General features: G+C 40.6%; 1 protein-coding gene across 1 annotated transcript in view; it reads right to left on the bottom strand.

The window, feature by feature from the left end:
* Positions 1 to 11,731, bottom strand: part of Sdhaf3 (succinate dehydrogenase complex assembly factor 3) — a 48,328-nt gene extending 36,597 nt beyond the window's left edge. The window contains exon 1 of the mRNA XM_041675683.1: positions 11,465 to 11,731. Coding sequence (XP_041531617.1) covers positions 11,465 to 11,638 — 174 coding nt within the window. The 5' untranslated portion in view covers positions 11,639 to 11,731. The remainder of the gene's footprint in view (positions 1 to 11,464) is intronic.
* Positions 11,732 to 18,903: the final 7,172 nt, after the last annotated feature.

Here is an 18,903-nt window from a genome sequence, read left to right as displayed (position 1 = left end):
TATAATCTATCATACTTAGGTTACATTAACAAACAGTTGTAGCTATCAGGGTGGTGTGCATGCCTTAATCCTAGCACCTGAGAAGAGAGAAGCAAGGGCAGGCTGATCATTCAAAGTTCAAGGTCATCCAGGTTTATGCTTGGAGTCTCAGGTCAGCCAGAGCTATACAGACAAAGTCTGTCTAAAAGAAGAGAAAGAGAGAGAGAGACAGAGACACAGAGAGAGAGAGACAGAGAGAGAGAAAGGAGAAACAGCTGTGTTTGCATATGGTGGTGTAATAGTCGTCCATTTCTTTAACCCTAGCACTCAAGAGACACAGGCAAGCATAGCTCCTTAAGATTAAGGTCAACCTGTTCTCTGCATAGTAAGACCCTATCTTTAAATAAAGCTGAGCAGTACTGGCTCACACCTTTAGGTAGGCAATGTAGTGATTGTTTGTATTTTCATAAATAATACTTGCCTGAAGATCAGCGTACAAAGCTAAGCCACTAAGGGAAGGGAGGGGTGGCACACACCTTTAAATCCAGGACTTGGGAGACAGAGATCTCTGTGAGTTGAAGGCTACCCTGGGCTACTCAAGATCGATCCAGAAACAGATCCAAGTGGTGGCAGCTCACACCTTTAATCCCAGCTCTAGGGAACTGGAGACAGGAGTGATGTGATTGGGCAGAGAGAGGAAAATAAAGAGGAAGAGAGAGGAACTCAGTAGAGTGTGGAGTCTGAGGTTTGGTGGAGACACAGTGCAGTCTGGGCAGTCTGAGGATGGCCCCTTTGGTCTGAGCATTGGTAGTGGAGTGTGGAGTCTGAGGTTTGGTGGAGACACAGTGCAATCTGGGCAGTCTGAGGTTCGCCCCTTTGGTCTGAGCATTGGTAGAAGTAAAAGGTCTCTTTAGTGGCTTACTGGTTTGCTTCTCTGATCTTCAGTTTTAACCCCTATATCTGTCTCTGGGTTTTATTCCTGCTACAAGGCAGGCAGATCTAGGAGTTTTAGGCCAGCCTGTTCTACAGGGCAAGTTCAAAGAAAGCCAGAGAAACCCTGTCTCAAAAACACTAAAAAGAAAGAAAAGAAAAGAAGAAGGAAGGAAGAAAATAGTTATTTATGACTAATTGTATTTCAGTATTCAAACTAAGAGGAGCATAAATTATCATTAACATCTTCTAAATATTAAAAAAATCAATAAGCTCCTTATTGATATAATCAGATTACTTTTAGTAAACTAATAAACATATTCAAAAGTATCATATATAAGCAATTTTATAACTACAGATTATATGCAAAATTTTAAAGAAAAAGAAATTATTGAGATACAGGAATCCTGTTGTGTTTTCTAAAGACAAAAGATAACCCCAGTTGGGCTGGAGAGATGGCTCAACCGTTAAGAGCACTGGCTGCTCTTCTAGAGGACCAGGGTTCAATTCCCAGCACCCACATGGCAGCTCACAACTGCCTGTAGCTTCAGCTCCCTGGGAACTGACACCTTTACACCAAAATGCACATAAAATAAAGTTAGAAGAAATTATTAAAAAATAACCCCAATTAACACTTCGCACTCTGTACAATTTCACCCTCCCCCCTGCTACTATTAAAATACTTAGAGTTTTAAAATATACTTGAATTCAATCTTAATAGACAGAGTCCTCAGATGCTCCTTTAATTTGGGCTCATGAGAATATTTTCATAGCATTCAGGTATAAGGGAATGGAGTTAAAATAATGTGGTGTGTCTCAATTACCAAATGTCAAATCTTCACTTGTTCTTGTCATCAAACAGAAATTAAGTTCCCTTCTTTCTAGTCACACCCATCAGCATTTGAAGACGCGCCCTCGTTAAAACACAATTGATATATGCAAATGGATCTACACAAATAAACAAAGTATGGGTTGATTATTCACTTTAAAAATGACTTACAAAAGAACTTGCTTAAATAATAAGTATGCCAGCATATCTAAAGCAGTTCTATTTTCCATAAAAATATATAATCAACTTTTCAGAAATATACTCCACTACATTCTCTGACCCCCATTGTTTTTGTAACCATCCCATAACGGAAAATGCATTTAGTCCAATTCCAAAAGCTCCCATAGTCTATCACAGTCTCAACAATGTTTAAAAGTTCATAGTCTCTTTTGAGATTCACACAATATCTCAACGGCAATCCCCTATAAAATCAAATCAGATACTTCCAACATATGATGGCATAGGATATACATTACCATTCCAAAATGGAGGAGAGGGAGGATAGTAAGGAAATACTGGATCAAAGCAAGATCTCAAACCAGATGGGAAACCTCCAAGCTCTGTATCTCCATGTCTAATGTCAAAACGTTCTCCAGATCTCCGACTCCTTTAAACATTGTTGACTTGCAACACACTTCTTTCTCTTGGGTTGGTTTTACTCTATTAGCAGCTTTCCGCGGCAGGTATCCCATGAGCCTGGCATCTCCAATACGTCATCATCTCCATGGCAATTCAGGCTTCAACTTTACAGCTTCACACAATGGACTCTCTACACTTCCATACAGGGACATCCCTGACACATATCTGGGCTCAGCGGCTTTTCTTAGTCACAGAGGGAGATTCCATAATCCCTTTCTTCTATGCTTGACTCTAAAACCAGAACCACTTGGCCAAAAGTTCTGCTGCTTGCTGGGGTTGAAACATGGTCCCCTTGCTCAATTACATCCTCACAAAATTTCTGTTTTCCATGGTTTCCTTCACTGCCTAAGCTTGACCGGCTTGGACCTTACTCTGTAGAACAGGCTCACCCTGAACTCATAGACCTGCTGCATGTCTTTGTCTCCTGGGTGTAGGGATTAAATGTGTGAATCATTACACCTGGACCTCAGTTGTTCATTAATTTATTTTCATAAGCTTAAATGGATGGGGGTCTTGCCTTGCGATGATCACTCCCTTTATTCTATTTCTTAACCTGCTTATCTCCTTGAACACAGGACTTAGCTCCACTCCACATCCTGGTGCCCTTTTCTTCCTCAAGTTGTATATTTTGTACTTTTCCTTGCTCAGCGTGTGCCTTTTCATAGATCTTCTTAAGAGTGACTACAAATGATCACATGACAAAGTTTATACTAGGCTATTTGAGATTTCCTCTGCCAATACAATTAATCAAAAAACTCTTCACTTTAGCCTCAGGCAGACTGTTAGAACAAGGGCAAAAAGCAGCCACATTCTTCACCAAAATATTACATATTAAATTCTTCCCCTCTGAAACTTCTTCAGCCAGGCTCCAACAGTTCAAATCACTCTCAGCACACCACTGTCTTCCATGCTCCTACTACTATGGCCCACTAAGCAGTGCTTAAAGCATTCCATTGTTTTACTAACATGTTTCCCCAAAACATGGTCAGGTCTATTACAGCAAAACTCTAGTCCCTGGTAACAACTTCTATCATAGCTGGGGGTTTCTAATGCTGTTTAAAGATATCATAACCATGGCAACTCTTATATAGGAAAATATTTCATTGGCACTGGCTTCCAATTTTAGATATTTAGTTCATTATCATGGTGGTGAGAAACATGGCAGCCTGCAGACATGCTGGAGAAGGAGCTAAAGGGTCTACATCTAAGAGCTTTTTTGCAGGCAGCAGGGAGTGAATTGCAACACTGCACATGGCTTGAACACATATGGTCCTCCAACAAGGTAACACCTAGTCCAAGACGGCCATAGCCCCCCCCCATAGGGCCACTTCTCATGGGCCCAAGCATTCAAACACATTGATATTCAAACCACCACAACAGCTATGCCTAGATAAACGATCCAAATTTGATGATCTAGAAATGATGTATTTTGGACCAACCAACTCAAGTGAGACAAGGAGAAGAATTATGAGGACCCCAAATCATCACTCTTGGCTTCGTCCTGTTCTTTTCAGGGTTCTATCCTAAGAACAAGTTCCCAGTCCCTGGCATTTCCGACATAGGCCAGAAAGCTAGCAATATGAATGACAGGCAAAAGCAAGCTTACAATAATGAAGAGGTGAGGTTGTCACAAGGACACAGCTGCTGCAAGCATGGATGATGATGAAGAGGGGGGTTCTGCAAAAAGAATGGCTACAGTAGCCTGACAACTCTAACAATAATGAAGAGAAGACAAGAAGAAAGGTCTAAGGAAGTAGTTATAAAGAAATAAAACTGAATTACCTGTTTCCACGGAAGTCTACAGAGTAAACCCTTTGATAACATGTTTCTGCTCACCTTAACTATATAATTAAAGAAGTGCTCTAGAAACCAGCAATTTGAATAAAATGTACCATATGTTATGAGCACCCTGAACTACACTCAAAGATGCACATCTTCCCAAACATTTCAGAGTAAGAAGTTCTGGCACTGGGTAGCTTTCTCTCAGTCTCCCAGAGGTACTGGGAGACTAGCACAAGGCCCCTTCAAAATAGCACTGACCACTGTCACTGCCTCCATGTTCCGAAGTTCCCGCTGCAGTGTTTGTATCCTTACCTAAAGGAGGGAACTGCATCTGTGTATCTGCAGCTTGTCAAATGAGTAAGAGACACAACAAACTCTCTAGGCTGTGCTGGACCAGGGTCACTAAACAAGATGGCTCTTAGAGAGCTCACAGCTCAAACTGAGCTAGAGAAGTGTTCTTGTCACTCATGTGACCACGGTAGCTGTTTGTGGAGTTATATGCCAGCTATGCGTCTACCACCAAATGAGTTCTGTATACAAAGGCAGTAACAAAGTATATGCATTTTTTTTATTATGGGGAGAGTTTTTAAGCAAACTATAGACCTGCTCACGGGTAACAAACTGAAGTGTCACTGCAGCAAAGTCCTGAAACATCTAGCACTTTAAAAATCAATCCAAATAAAGCATAAACACTTCAGTGTTTTAGAACACAGAAAAGCAAAGCATACCTTTCCCTTTAGACATGACTCTATCACAGTGATTCAGGATCAAAGAAGAGCAAAAACTTGTAAACAAGGCAAATACGATCCCCCCTTGGGAAATAAGCTAATTAAATCTGCACACAAGGAGAATAAGCTGACGTCTCTGAGGCCCAGAAGGTGAGTTAATCAGTTTAATCTATTAACAGATATAACAATAATGTCAAGCCAAAGTGGGTAACATTAAACAGGACAGAGAGAAAACATTGTTATGAGTCCACCACTGTCTAGGAAAAAGCGAGCAATGAAGCGGCAGGAGCCTTTTCTGCTGCAGATGCAGTGAGGCCTGCCGAAAACATTCCTCTGCCCACTCCACTTCTCCTTACTTTAAGGTCATGTTCACTAGGAACAAAAACAGGCAAAGAAATCAAAAAAAAAAAAATGCTTTTGGATTTGGCAGTCAATTCTGACATAATTGAACATGAAGTCTTCATTTATTGCACTTAATGTAAATAGTCAATTTTTTTTTTCAGCAAACATAATGTATTTGATTACAGGTAACATGTACCATCTCAAATCCCAACGGGATATTTTGTAATGTTCACTGTAGACTCCTTATTAGTCTTTAGAAAATCTAGAATAATTTTTTGTTCTGAGATTCAACTGAGAAATGGTCCCCTGGAAGTGAAGGGAAATATTCTGAGTTCTAGAAAAAGACATGCTCTTCACTAGTCCCCAGCAGAAAGAGCCAATTGGCAATAAGGTTTATATTTCATTGTTGTATAAGTTTAAATGGCAGGAGTCTGAAACCAACAATCTGAAGTCTCTGAGTATCTTGGTAAAGTCCAATCCAGAACACAAGATCATCACTGGGCCTGATAACCAGATCTCAGGGGTGGCATATGCCCACCTCAAGTCTCTTCCTTAAGCCTACTATACCAGCTTCCGAGCCACAAAGGGGGCACGTTAACACGTCTTTACAAGACAAAATAAATATTAACTAACCTCCCATTTGGCCTCATTCTTAGCCTACAAAATGTTTTAAAAGTAAAAAGGTAAATACAACACAGTACAATTATTAAGTAGCAACTTAGTTTTTTACCAAATTAAGTTACTGAAAGATCATAGAATATTTAAATACTATCAATACATTCTAAATACTTATTCTGATTAGATAAAGAGTAAAACACTTTAATTTGAAGCTACATGTACCTAGCATTCCATTTCATTTCAAAAATTCAGCAGGAAAATATAGAACTGTGCAGGTGACATCAATATTTTACAAAAATATGAAAACTCCAAGATTAGCATACAAAATCAAGAAGACGAAGGCAATAAATCTTTATAAAGTACTAGTATTTAATTCTTTGAATGTGCCTGACTCAAGGCATTAGTGAAACAGAGAACTGGTTACAAAATTATTGAGTGTATTTATAAAGTACTGGTATTTAACTCTTTGAATGTGCCTGACTCAAGGCATTAGTGAAACAGAGAACTGGTTACAAAATTATTGAGTGTATTATTTGATTGCATTTTAATGTAACATTTTCTTAAAGGTTGCTTTAAAGTAACATGTTTACTAAAGAAACGCCATATATGGAGATAATCTGGAAAATCTCAAGTTCAGAGAAAACACTAAAAGCACCCTTCATTTTATCAGCCAGATAACAATTGCTCACATCTAATTACACCATGGGCAGTTGACATTCATTCTAAAACCCTTTCCAATAGCTGCCTTCTAACCCACCCATCATACTGCTACATAAGAATTATTTTCTACTATTGGGAAGCTACACTGCTTTCAATGCCTCACTAGTACTATATCTAAGCAATATAACAATTTACATTATTCATATGTAAATCAAAAAAAGGTCTGTTAGACTCCCTTTTGCCCATCCTTGTTTTGTTTTGTTTTGCAAGTCAGGGTTTCACTGTGTAGCCCTGACTGTCCTGGAAAAGCTCTGTAGGCCAGGCTGACCTGGAGCTCAGAGATTAGCTTAGCCCAGCCTTTGCATTCCTTACGGTGTGAGCTACCACTGCTTTATACAAAGTCACAGAAATCCTGAGGGCTGGGATTAAAGGTATGTACAGCTACCACCCAGCCCATCTCTTACATTTAAACTATTAGTGTTTTTCTACCAAAATAAATAAGCTTTTTAAAATATTAATGCCATCAACCACTTATTTTTTTCCTTTTTGTGATTCCCATCAACCATATATTAAATTTAACTATTTCCATTTGCCTTTTAAATATTTTTAAACTCAAGAGTTATGAAATTTTATGTTAAATTTGATTGGATTCTAAAATATATTTTATTATCAATTCTTTGCTTTAAAAAAAGTCCTCAAAGTTAACAGAGATGAAAGAAAAAACAAAACATGAGACTGCCTGTGTAGAGTATAGACTAGATTACACCATTTGATTAAACAATTAACATATTTCATAATACAATTGTATAAGAAGAACCAGCACTCCTGGTTTGCCATTAATTTCAAGGGCAAAATACATGATATTTTCTATTGAGACAACAGAGGTCTAAAAAAATTTTTTTTAATTTTTTTTTTGGGGGGGGTTGATTTTTCAAGACAGGGTTTCTCTGTGTATCTATGGCTATCCTGAAACTCACTCTGTAGACCAGGCTGGCCTCGAACTCACAGAGATCCACCTGCCACGGTCTCCCTGAGTGCTGGGAATAAAGGCGTGTGATACCACCACACATGCCTTAAAAAATATAACTTACATGACATCACTATCCTATAAATCATCATCATTCAATAAACCACCACACATAAAGATGCTGCCATGAGTAACGTGCAGAATAAGCAGAGACATACCCAAGCAACCCACAGTAATTCATTCCTTTTCTCCAGCAAGCTAAAAACAAACTACAAGACTGATATTCAAAAGCAACCACCTAAAATCTTTGTAGGATAGTCCTTTACACTGTGTGAATATATTCATGGTGATTGGTTAAATTAAGAAGATACTGGTCAACAGCCGGGCAGGATAAAGTTAGGGGAGAGCCAAACAGAATGCTGGAAAGAAGGGCAGAGGCAGAGGAGTTATAAGCAAATGCAGAGAGAAGTAAGAGGGACATGCTGCACTGAGAAAAGATAATAAGTCACGTAGCAAAGCATAGATAAACATAAATAGGTTAATTAAAGTTGTAAGAGTTAGCTAGTAATAGGCCTGAGCTATTGGTCAAGCATTTATAATTAATATTAAGACTGTGTGGTTACTTGGCAGCAGCTTGTGGGACAGAAAGTTCTTCTAACAGGTCTTCAAATTAGGTGAGGCAGGAAATTACTAAAAATAGCAAAATCCAATCAATTCTAATTATACTAAGTTAAACAAAGTTTAAATATACATGGCATGCAACTTAGCCATTTCTTTTTACCTTATGATCCATTTAAAAGTCACACAAAAATAACACTTCAGATGAGTTACAAAGGTTACATGCACTCTTGATTGTAAAATACTGGGTTTAAATTTTTGCTGATTCATCAACTACAGGACTCTTCCCCCCCCCACACACACACAGGCACACATACACACACATACACAGACACAAACACACAGGCACACACCCCATAGAACACTTTTTTCTTCATTCCAAAAAATATGTAAAACTAGTATACCAGGGGAGAAGATGAGCCATTTTGACCCTACAAAAGCATTTCAACTAATGCATTCAGAAGGAATATTGGGAACAGATAATTAGCAATGGAACACAACCACAGCATATAGCCATGAATGCTGAATTGGGCAAAGTTTAAGAAGAAACAGGACACTTGTGTAGCCTCAGATTCTTCATCCAAATATTTAGTAATTTTAACTCACAGTTTGGAATTCCAAGACCATGGCACTAGCAACTACCTGGCACTGGTGGAAGTCTTTTGACTGTTGTGGTGCTGGTGTATGTAAGAGGGAATGATCATATCATACAGCACGTGGCTAGACAGGAAGTAAGAAAGATTCACACATGAGGTTGTGGGGTGTGTGTGTGTGTGTGTGTGTAACTAGAGAATCAACTCAGGACTTGGCTTGTTTGATGGAGGAAAGTCATTGGTTAAATAAAAAGAAACTGCTTGGCCCTCATTGGTTAGAAGATAGGTGGGAGGAGTAAACAGAACAGAACGCTGGGAGGAAGAGGAAGTGAGTTCAGACTCCACAGCTCTCCTCTCGGGAGCAGACGCCTGAGAGAGATGCCATGCTCCGCTCTCCCGGGCAGACACGATTCAGCTCCGACCCAGGATGGACCTAGAATCTTCCCGGTAAGACCGGTGCTCACAGATTATTAGAGATGGGTTGATCGGGATATCAGAATTAGCCAGTAAGGGCTAGAGCTAAAGGGCCAAGCAGTGTCTAAAAGAATACAGTTTGTGTGTTGTTATTTCGGGGCATAAGCTAGCCGAGCCAGGCAGCCGGGATGCTGGGGACGCAGCCCTGCCACTCTTATTACTACACTTGTTGACAGAGTTTCTGTCCCTCCCGGTCACATACTAGGTAAGTACTCTACCACTGAACTACACCCCAGCCTCTTCTGGTCTTATTTTGAAATGAAGTCTTGCTAAACTACATGGGCTAGCCTTAATCTTTCAACTCTTTTGCCCTTCACCCTGGGGTAGACAGGATTACAAGCACTCAGTCACCACACTTAGCACAGGCTGCTGTTTTTCTTTGTTTTTTGTTTTGTTTTGTTTTTTAATATAAATACTGGCTCCAACAGGAATTTCCAGTATTTCTAAACCTACATCAGTCTCTCCCATTAGTGATGCCCAGTGAGCTTATGGACTCACCCTGGCTTGCACCTCTTAAAGCTTCTACTCACTCTCAACATGCCACACCGGGGATCAAACTGTCAGCACTCTATGAACTTCTCAGATCGATAAGCTTTCCCTAAACCACAGCATCACTTCAATCAAAGGATCATCGCAGTACCACGATATATACTCTTTGCATAATGTGCTGAGGATAGTGCACCTCATTATAATCTTCCAAAACTGCACAACATTAATCTAATCATGAGTAAGGAACAAAGAGACCCAAATCGATACATTCCTCTAAGTAACAGCAAAGTACTTTTCAAAAACGTGTAAAATGAAGAAACACGGAACAGTTGGCAACAAGCTACAGCAGATTAAAGAGGGGGAAATGCCTAAATGCAGAATGGAACCCTGAAACAGAGTAGGGGTATTTTTGAAAGCCGTGGTACACTGTGAGTAAGCCCTGCAGTTAAGAGTTCCCCAGCAATGTTAATTTCTATATTTTGATTAATGTCTTGGTTATATGTATGTTGTCACAAGGCGAAGCAGGGTGGTGGGTTTTGTGAACTCTACATTGTCTTTGTGTCTCTTCTGTAAGTCTAAACTACTTTAAAATGTTTTTGAATATTTTATTTAAATAAAACAATGAAATTGCTGTCATCAAGCCTCCTATGATGATGAACACATTTTCCCAGTTACCTTGTACACTTTCCTTCAGCTTTTTGTCAACTTAAGTACTACTGTTTCCTACATTTTCCTTAAACATTCCAAGTTCTTAAACTTTTGGACTTCTCCACGGAGACTCATTTCTTCTCAACACAGATAGTCTTCTTGTCTGGCCTCAAAGTAACTCAAAGATACAAACACCTTAATATATTATAGCTTCAATATAATAGCACAGCATAGTGGTGAATGTCTTTAATCCCACCACTCAGGAGGCAGAGGCAGGGCAATCTCTGAGTTCCAAGCCAGCCTGCTCTACAAAGCAAGTTTCAGGCCAACCAGGGCTACACAGAGAAACCTGTGAATAATGAAATAATAAATAAACTAGCTGAGATGCTTACTGTAACGCTGTTATTTTACACATAAGACTGGAAGAATGGAAAAATTAATTCGTGTAACATTTAGTAAATGTTGAGGCCTGAATTTAAAACTAGGTTTTCTGATTCGAAGACTAAATACATATTTAAAGAAAGTGCTTTGCATTTAAAAAGATTAAACCTCCCCAGGTCCAGAAAACCAAATTACATCTAATAAGCCAAGACTTTTAAGAAAGTTCTAAATTTCTCTCTTTAAAAATGTTAACTTCCGCCAGCATTTTCCCCTTCCCCACGTGTAATCTTTAAGTCTTTCTATGTTTATCTAATTGACCTGTCAAGTAGAAAACTTACTAAGGCCCTAAAATTACAAATTAACAAACGGTAGAAACAAGCCTCTTTAGTCTGAAAGCTAAGTAAAGGCATGAAGTTCATTGCACGGGCTGTCACGGACAAACCAAAAGGACAGCAGCCGGCGACCTTGGGGTGGTTGACAGTGGGTGCTGTGGTAAATTCTGAGACACCCCACCTTCATCAACACCTGGTAACCTCAGACTCTCAGAGTTGATCTGAACACCGGGGGAACTGCACGTGCCCACGCAGAGAGCCTGTGGGAGACGCTGCGGGTTCGCGACGGACTTGGGGGAAGCGCTGCTTGACCAGTTTTAAGGCTGTTTAATTCAAACACCCTGTCTGGCCGTGCACGGACACCGGGAGCTGTTAGGAAGCTGGTCTTTGAACTGAATACCACAGAGGAAGCCCAGGAGTCTGGGTTAAGGGGGCGGGGAGGGGGCATCACTTGCCTCCCATTCCTGCAAGAAGCGCTGGGCCTCGCCAGAACCAACAGTCTTATGTCTCCTAAACTCGTCCTTCACGTACTGATCGCCCAAGGCTTTGAGGTCCGGGGGCAGAGCCCGGTGGAGCTGCAAGATTCGCTTATACAAGGCTCGGACACGCGAAACGTGCCTGCCCGGCATCGCGCCGCGCCCGCTCGACCTGCCGCGCCTGCGCAGAACGGTCCCCCGGCTCTGCCCCTTTGGGAAGTCACCTGAGGCGGCGGAAAAAGACGCGCGACCCTCATCCGGTTTGGTCCCTCACCGAATCATGTCCTTCCGGAAGCCCGAATTTTGGTGCCCACAGAAAAGTGCCCTGTCCCTCTCTGCTAGAGGCGTGGCTTTTGAGTAATCACTGCAATTTCTCGGAGTCCCTAGAGTGACGCTATCAAGTCCAAAGTCTTGAGTGAGTACGTTGTTTTAACTTTCAGAGCTAACTCACCGTCGTTTCCATTCCTCTTTCTTATTAAAGCTTTGAAAAACACTTCATCAAAATCCGTCTCCTCCCAAAAGCTTTCCTTGGTTAATCCAGACCGTTGGGGGCTACTGGGCGTTTTCCTGGGAGCAAGGTAAGGATCAATGTGCTTTCATCGCCACTTCCAACAGCCCACCCCCTTGGCACAGTGCAAACTACAAACATAGCTTCTCCCGGGTAACTAACACAACGGAGCGCTAGTTAGTGCAGGCAGGTCAAGCAGGCTGTGGAAGAATCACGAGAGGTGTTTTAAGTGTATTTCCACCGCCACGACAATGGGAGTTCTTATTAAATAGTGTGAGATGAATACCAGGAACCTAGACTTCCACAAGTCCTAGCTTGTGTAGAGATGATAAGAAAATTTTAACTTTTCTGGAGCCAATAACTCCTTATTTTTTTCATCCCCATTGTATTTTTAATCCTCCAGCAAATCCTAATGGCTCCACCACAAAAGTCATGTAGAACTCAAACGTTATTTCCACCGCATCCTGTACCATAATCATCTTTACTGGATAGCTTCCTTATCTGTGTTCCTGCCTCTGGCCACGTGAGAACTCAAACGTTATTTCCACCGCATCCTGTACCATAATCATCTTTACTGGATAGCTTCCTTATCTGTGTTCCTGCCTCTGGCCACGTTGAACTTCAGTTATGGTCTACCCAGGTGTAAGTTAGATAGTGTCGTTCCTCTCCTTGACAGATCCTGAATGGCATTCCATTCGTGTAAAACCCAAAGTCTCTCTACCTCTGAGAATTTAAATGGTCTGTTTATTCATTCCCTAGTTTGTCAGTTCCAGTCATATTGGCCTTGGGGTTCTTTATCTTGAAAAGGCCAGGCACACTCCCAACCGCTCCTGATGAACATTTGCTTGTAGCTTTCTCTTATATGATCCTCTTAGCTTACTTTGCTCAGACCTCTCCTAACAGCCTTACTTGAGACTATAACATAACCAAGCCACATCTCTCACGCTGTTCCTGCCGTTTTCTTCTCCATAATATTTGGTACACAGAATTTACATAGTGACTTGTTCTTGTTTCTCACTAGAATACTCAAGGAAGGCATTTTTCAGGAGGGGTGTTGCCCACTGGTGTATCTCTGCTCTAGACCTGAAATAAGCATACAGTAAATACTGATTGCATCGATGCCTGAGTTTAATCAATGCTGTTGAGCACCTCAGGGATTGAATGCAGGTAAAACATGAGTGTAAGAACTCGGTGGTTCTTTCACAGATACTGGATTTCTGTCCGTGTAACAACCATGAAATCCAAAAAGACAATAGCTTCAGAGATTTTGCTCATTTCCAGGCCTCACTGTGGTGTCTCACAAATAGGAAGTACTCCAATATTTATTACTTTGAATAGAGTTTTTCCTTTTACTTAACTTTAAGGAAAACATTTAACTGAACGAATATAGAATATTTTAATAGATTTAATTTGATATTTTGACAAACCATATTAATGTCAAGGGTTGAAGAGCAATGTGATTATTTCATTTTAGGAAATATCCTAAACATATTCCATCTGTTAATATCCCTGTAAATTGAAAATTTGGTTTCTTATTCTAGTTTACATTTTTTTCTGGTTTTCCTTCAGGTTAAACTGCAGCTATAATAAATATTTCTTTCAGAGCCAAAGCTCTCTATAAAAATGTGGGAAAATATTCTCTCAGTGAACGAATAAAAGAATTGATTCATCCTCAAGGAAGTAGAAAAGATCCACAAATCACTGGCAAATCAATGATCAGAAATGGAGGTGATCTTCCAGAAAGATTCTATGACAGTGGTTTTTAACTTTCCTAATGCTGCAACCCTTTAATACAGTTCCTCACGTTGTGCAGACCCCAACCATAAAGTTATTTTGTTGCTGCTTCATAACTGTCATTTTGCTGCTGTTGTGGACTGTAATGTGATTTGAGATTCCCCTGTGTACACCATTGGTTAATTAAAAAATAAAAAAAGCTGCTTTGGCCTATGACATAGCAGAAGAGAGCTAGGCAGGGAAAACTAAACTGAATTCTGGAAGAAAGAAGGCAGAGCCAGTGAGACACCATAGAGATACTGCAGGAGACGGACACAGGAGACAGATGCGGGACAGAATCTTACCAGTAGGCCACAACCACATGGCAATACATAGGTTAATTTAAGATATCAGAGCTAGAAATATGCATAAGCAAATAGACTGAGCAGTGTTTGGTATAATACAGTTTCTGTGTAGTTATTTTGGTTCTGGGCAGCCAAGAACAAACAAGCAGTACAGTCTCCACCAACAGATTAGTGTGCTAGGACAGATTAGTCCAACATAGGACTGACACCACCCACGTAAAACTTGAAAAAGCTTGAAAAGGAAGTCTAGACAAAAAGAATAGAGTTAAACACGGCTTCTTGATAACCAACATTTTTTTTTTCCTGATGGGTTCTGATAGCTGGCTATGAGCAGGGCTATGAGCAGGGCGCCACGGCTCCTTTAAGAGAGGTCTTCCTGATTTAGCATTAGCTGCAAAAAAAAAAAAAATGTGCAGTAGCTTCGTGGTTCACCAGGACAAATGGCTCTGACTCTTTCGGGAGGTCCAGTTATGGAACGCTTGAATGGGTTTTTTTTTTTTTTTGTATTTCTTTTTCTTTTTTTATTGCGAAAAGAAGAAAAAAAAACATAAACAAAAAACAAATTTCCACCTCCTCCCAGCCTCCCATTTCCCTTCCCCTCCTCCCACCCTTCTCCCCCTCCTCCCACCCTTCTCCCCCTCCCCCCACTCCTCTCCCCCTCCCTCTCCAGTCCACAGAGCAGTCCGGGTTCCCTGCCCTGTGTTAAGTCCTAGGTCCTCTCCGTCCATATCTAGGAAGGTGAACATCCAAACTGGCCAGGCTCCCACAAAGCCAGCACATTAAGTAGGATCAAAACCCCCTGCCATTGTCCTTGGTGTCTCATCAGCCCTCATTGTTCGCCATGTTCAGAGAGTCCGGTTTTATCCCATGCTTTTTCGGTCACAGTCCAGCTGGCCTTGGTGAGCTCCCCGTAGATGAGCTCCTCTGTCTCAGTGGGTGGATGCACGCCTCGTGGTCCCGAATTCTTTGTTCATGTTCTCCCTCCTTCTGCTCCTCCTTGGGACCTTGGGAGCTCAGTCCAGTGCTCCTGTGTGGGTCACTGTCTCGATCTCTATCCATCACCAGATGAAGATTCTATGATGATATGCAAGATATTCGTCAGTATTGCTCTAGGATAGGGTCATTTCAGGTTCCCAATCCTCAGCTGCCCAAGGAACTAACTGGGAACCTCATCTTGGGCACTAGGGAGCCCCTCTAGGGTCAAGTCTCTTGCCCACCCTAAACTGGCTCCCTTAACTAAGAATTGTGGTTCCGTGCTCCCCTATCCACCTTTCCTTTATCCCAATTCTCCTGTTTCCCAGGTCCCCCCTCCTTCCCTTCTACCTTTTCTCTCCCCATCTCCCCTTACCCCCATCCCACCCCCCCCCCAAGATCCCATTTTCTCCCCGGAAATTTGGTCTACTTCCCTTAGCGAAGAGGACAACTATATGTTTTTCCTTCGGTTCACCTTCTTCCTTAGCTTCTTTAGGTTCACCTATTGTAGACTCCGTGGTCCTTATTTATGGCTAGAAACCAATTATGAGTGAGTACATCCCATATTCATCTTTTTGGGTCTGGGACACCTCACTCAGGATAGTGTTTTCTATTTCCATCCATTTGCATGCAAAATTCGAGAAGTCATTGTTTTTTACCGCAGCGTAGTACTCTAGCGTGTATATATTCCATACTTTCTTCATCCATTCTTCCATTGAAGGGCATCTAGGTTGTTTCCAGGTTCTGGCTATTACAAATAATACTGCTATGAACATAGTTGAACAAATGCTTTTGTCATTTGATAGAGCATCTCTTGGGTATATTCCCAAGAGTGGTATTGCTGGGTCCAGGGGTAAGTTGATCCCGAATTTCCTGAGAAACCGAAACACTGACTTCCACAGTGGTTGCACAAGATTGCATTCCCACCAGCAATGGATGAGGGTACCCGTTCTTCCACAGCCTCTCCAGCAAAGGTTATCCTTGGTGTTTTTGACTTTAGCCATTCTGACAGGTGTAAGATGATATCTCAAAGTTGTTTTGATTTGCATTTCCCTGATTGCTAAGGAAGTTGAGCACGACCTTAAGTATCTTTTGGCCATTTGAACTTCTTCTGTTGAGAATTCTCTGTTCAGTTCAGTGCCCCATTTTTTAATTGGGTTAATTAGCATTTTAAAGTCTAGTTTCTTGAGTTCTCTATATATTTTGGAGATCAGACCTTTGTCTGTTGCGGGGTTGGTGAAGATCTTCTCCCAGTCAGTAGGTTGCCTTTGTGTCTTAGTGACAGTGTCCTTTGCTTTACAGAAGCTTCTCAGTTTAAGTAGGTCCCATTTATTCAATGTTGCCCTTAATGTCTGTGCTTCTGGGGTTATACATAGGAAGCGATCTCCTGTGCCCATCTGTTGTAGGGTATTTCCCACTTTCTCTTCTATCAGGTTCAGTGTGTTCGGACTGATATTGAGGTCTTTAATCCATTTGGACTTGAGTTTTGTGCACGGTGATAGATATGGGTCTATTTTCATTCTTCTACAGGTTGACATCCAGTTGTGCCAGCACCATTTGTTGAAGATGCTTTCTTTCTTCCATTTTATACTTTTAGCTCCTTTATCGAAAATGAGGTGTTCATAGGTTTGTGTGATAAAATCCGGGTCTTCTATACGATTCCATTGGTCGACTTCTCTGTTTTTATGCCAGTACCACACTGTTTTCATTACTGTAGCTCTGTAATAGAGTTTGAGGTCAGGGATGGTAATGCCTCCAGAAGATCCTTTATTGTATAGGATTGTTTTGGCTATCCTGGGTTTTTTGTTTTTCCATATAAAGTTGATTATTGTCTTCTCCAGATCTGTGAAGAATTTTGATGGGATCTTGATGGGGATTGCATTGAATCTATAAATTGCCTTTGGTAGAATTGCCATTTTTACTATGTTGATCCTCCCAATCCAAGAGCAAGGGAGGTCCATCCATTTTTTGGTATCCTCTTCAATTTCTTTCTTCAATGCCTTAAAGTTCTTGTCAAATAGATCTTTCACTTCCTTGGTTAGATTTACCCCCAGATATTTTATGCTGTTTGTGGCTATCGTGAATGGTGAAGCTTCTCTGATTTCCCTCTCTGCTTCCCTATCCTTTGTGTATAAGAGGGAAACTGATTTTTTGGAGTTGATCTTGTATCCTGCCACATTACTAAAGCTGTTTATCAGCTGTATAAGTTCTTTGGTGGAGTTTTGGGGGTCGCTTATGTACACTATCATATCATCTGCAAATAACGAAAGTTTAACTTCTTCCTTTCCAATTCGAATCCCTTTGATCCCATTATGTTGTCTTATTGCTATTGCTAGAACTTCAAGCACTATATTGAAGAGGTATGGTGAGAGTGGACAGCCTTGCCGTGTTCCTGAGTTAAGCGGGATGGCTTTGAGTTTCTCTCCGTTTAATTTGATGTTAGCTGTCGGTTTGCTGTATATAGCTTTTATTATATTTAGGTATGACCCTTGTATCCCTAATCTCTCCAAGACTTTTAACATAAATGGATGTTGAATTTTGTCAAATGCTTTTTCAGCATCTAATGAAATGATCATATGGTTTTTTTCTTTCAGTTTATTTATATGCTGGATTACATTGATAGATTTTCGTATGTTGAACCAGCCCTGCATCTGAGGAATGAAGCCTACTTGATCATAATGGATAATTTTTCGGATGTGTTCTTGGATTCGATTTGCCAATATTTTGTTGAGGATTTTTGCGTCGATATTCATGAGTGAGATTGGCCTGTAGTTCTCTTTCCTGGTTGAGTCTTTGAGTGGTTTTGGTATCAGAGTAATTGTGGCTTCATAAAAGGAATTTGGTAATGACCCTTCTGATTCTATATTGTGGAATACATTAAGGAGAATAGGTATTAGGTCTTCTTGGAAGTTCTGGTAGAATTCTGCATTGAAACCATCTGGTCCTGGGCTTTTTTTGGTAGGGAGGTTTTTGATAACAGCTTCTAATTCTTCGCGACTTACAGGTCTGTTTAGATTGTTCACCTGGTCCTGGTTTAGTTTTGGTAAATGGTATTTATCTAAAAAAGCGTCCATTTCTTTTACATTTTCCAGTTTTGTGGCATATAGGCTTTTGTAGTAAGATCTAATGACTCTCTGAATTTCCTCTGTGTCTGTGGTTATGTCCCCCTTTTCATTTCTGATCTTATTAATTTGCGTGTTCTCTCTCTTTCGTTTGATTAGTTTGGATAGGGGTTTATCTATCTTGTTGATTTTCTCCAGGAACCAGCTTTTTGTTTCATTGATTCTTTGGATTGTTTTCTGTGTTTCTATTTTGTTGATTTCAGCCCTCAATTTGATTATTTCCAGTCTTCTACTCCTCCTAGGTGAGTCTGCTTCTTTTTTTTCTAGAGCTTTCAAGTGGGCTGTTAAGTCTCCAATATGTGCTTTCTCTGTTTTCTTTAGGTGGGCACTTAGTGCGATGAACTTTCCTCTCAGGACTGCTTTCATAGTGTCCCATAAGTTCGAGTATGTTGTTTCTTTATTTTCATTGAATTCAAGGAAGACTTTAATTTCTTTCTTTATTTCTTCCTTAATCCAGGTATGGTTCAGTAGATGACTGTTCAGTTTCCATGAGTTTGTAGGCTTTCTGGGGGTAGCATTGTTGTTGAATTCTAACTTTAATCCATGGTGATCTGATAAGACACAGGTGGTTACTAATATTTTTTTGTAACTGTGTAAGTTCGCTTTGTTACCAAGTATGTGGTCAATTTTCGAGAAGGTTCCATGAGCTGCAGAGAAAAAGGTATATTCTTTCCTCTTTGGGTGGAATAATCTATAGATGTCTGTTAAGTCCATTTGCTTCATTACCTCCATTAATTC

Source organism: Microtus oregoni, unplaced genomic scaffold (genome assembly GCF_018167655.1).
Source record: "Microtus oregoni isolate MIOR12 unplaced genomic scaffold, Mior012 000026F_ref0000081, whole genome shotgun sequence".
Lineage (NCBI taxonomy): Eukaryota > Metazoa > Chordata > Mammalia > Rodentia > Cricetidae > Microtus > Microtus oregoni.
This window is presented reverse-complemented; position numbering and strand designations above follow the sequence as displayed.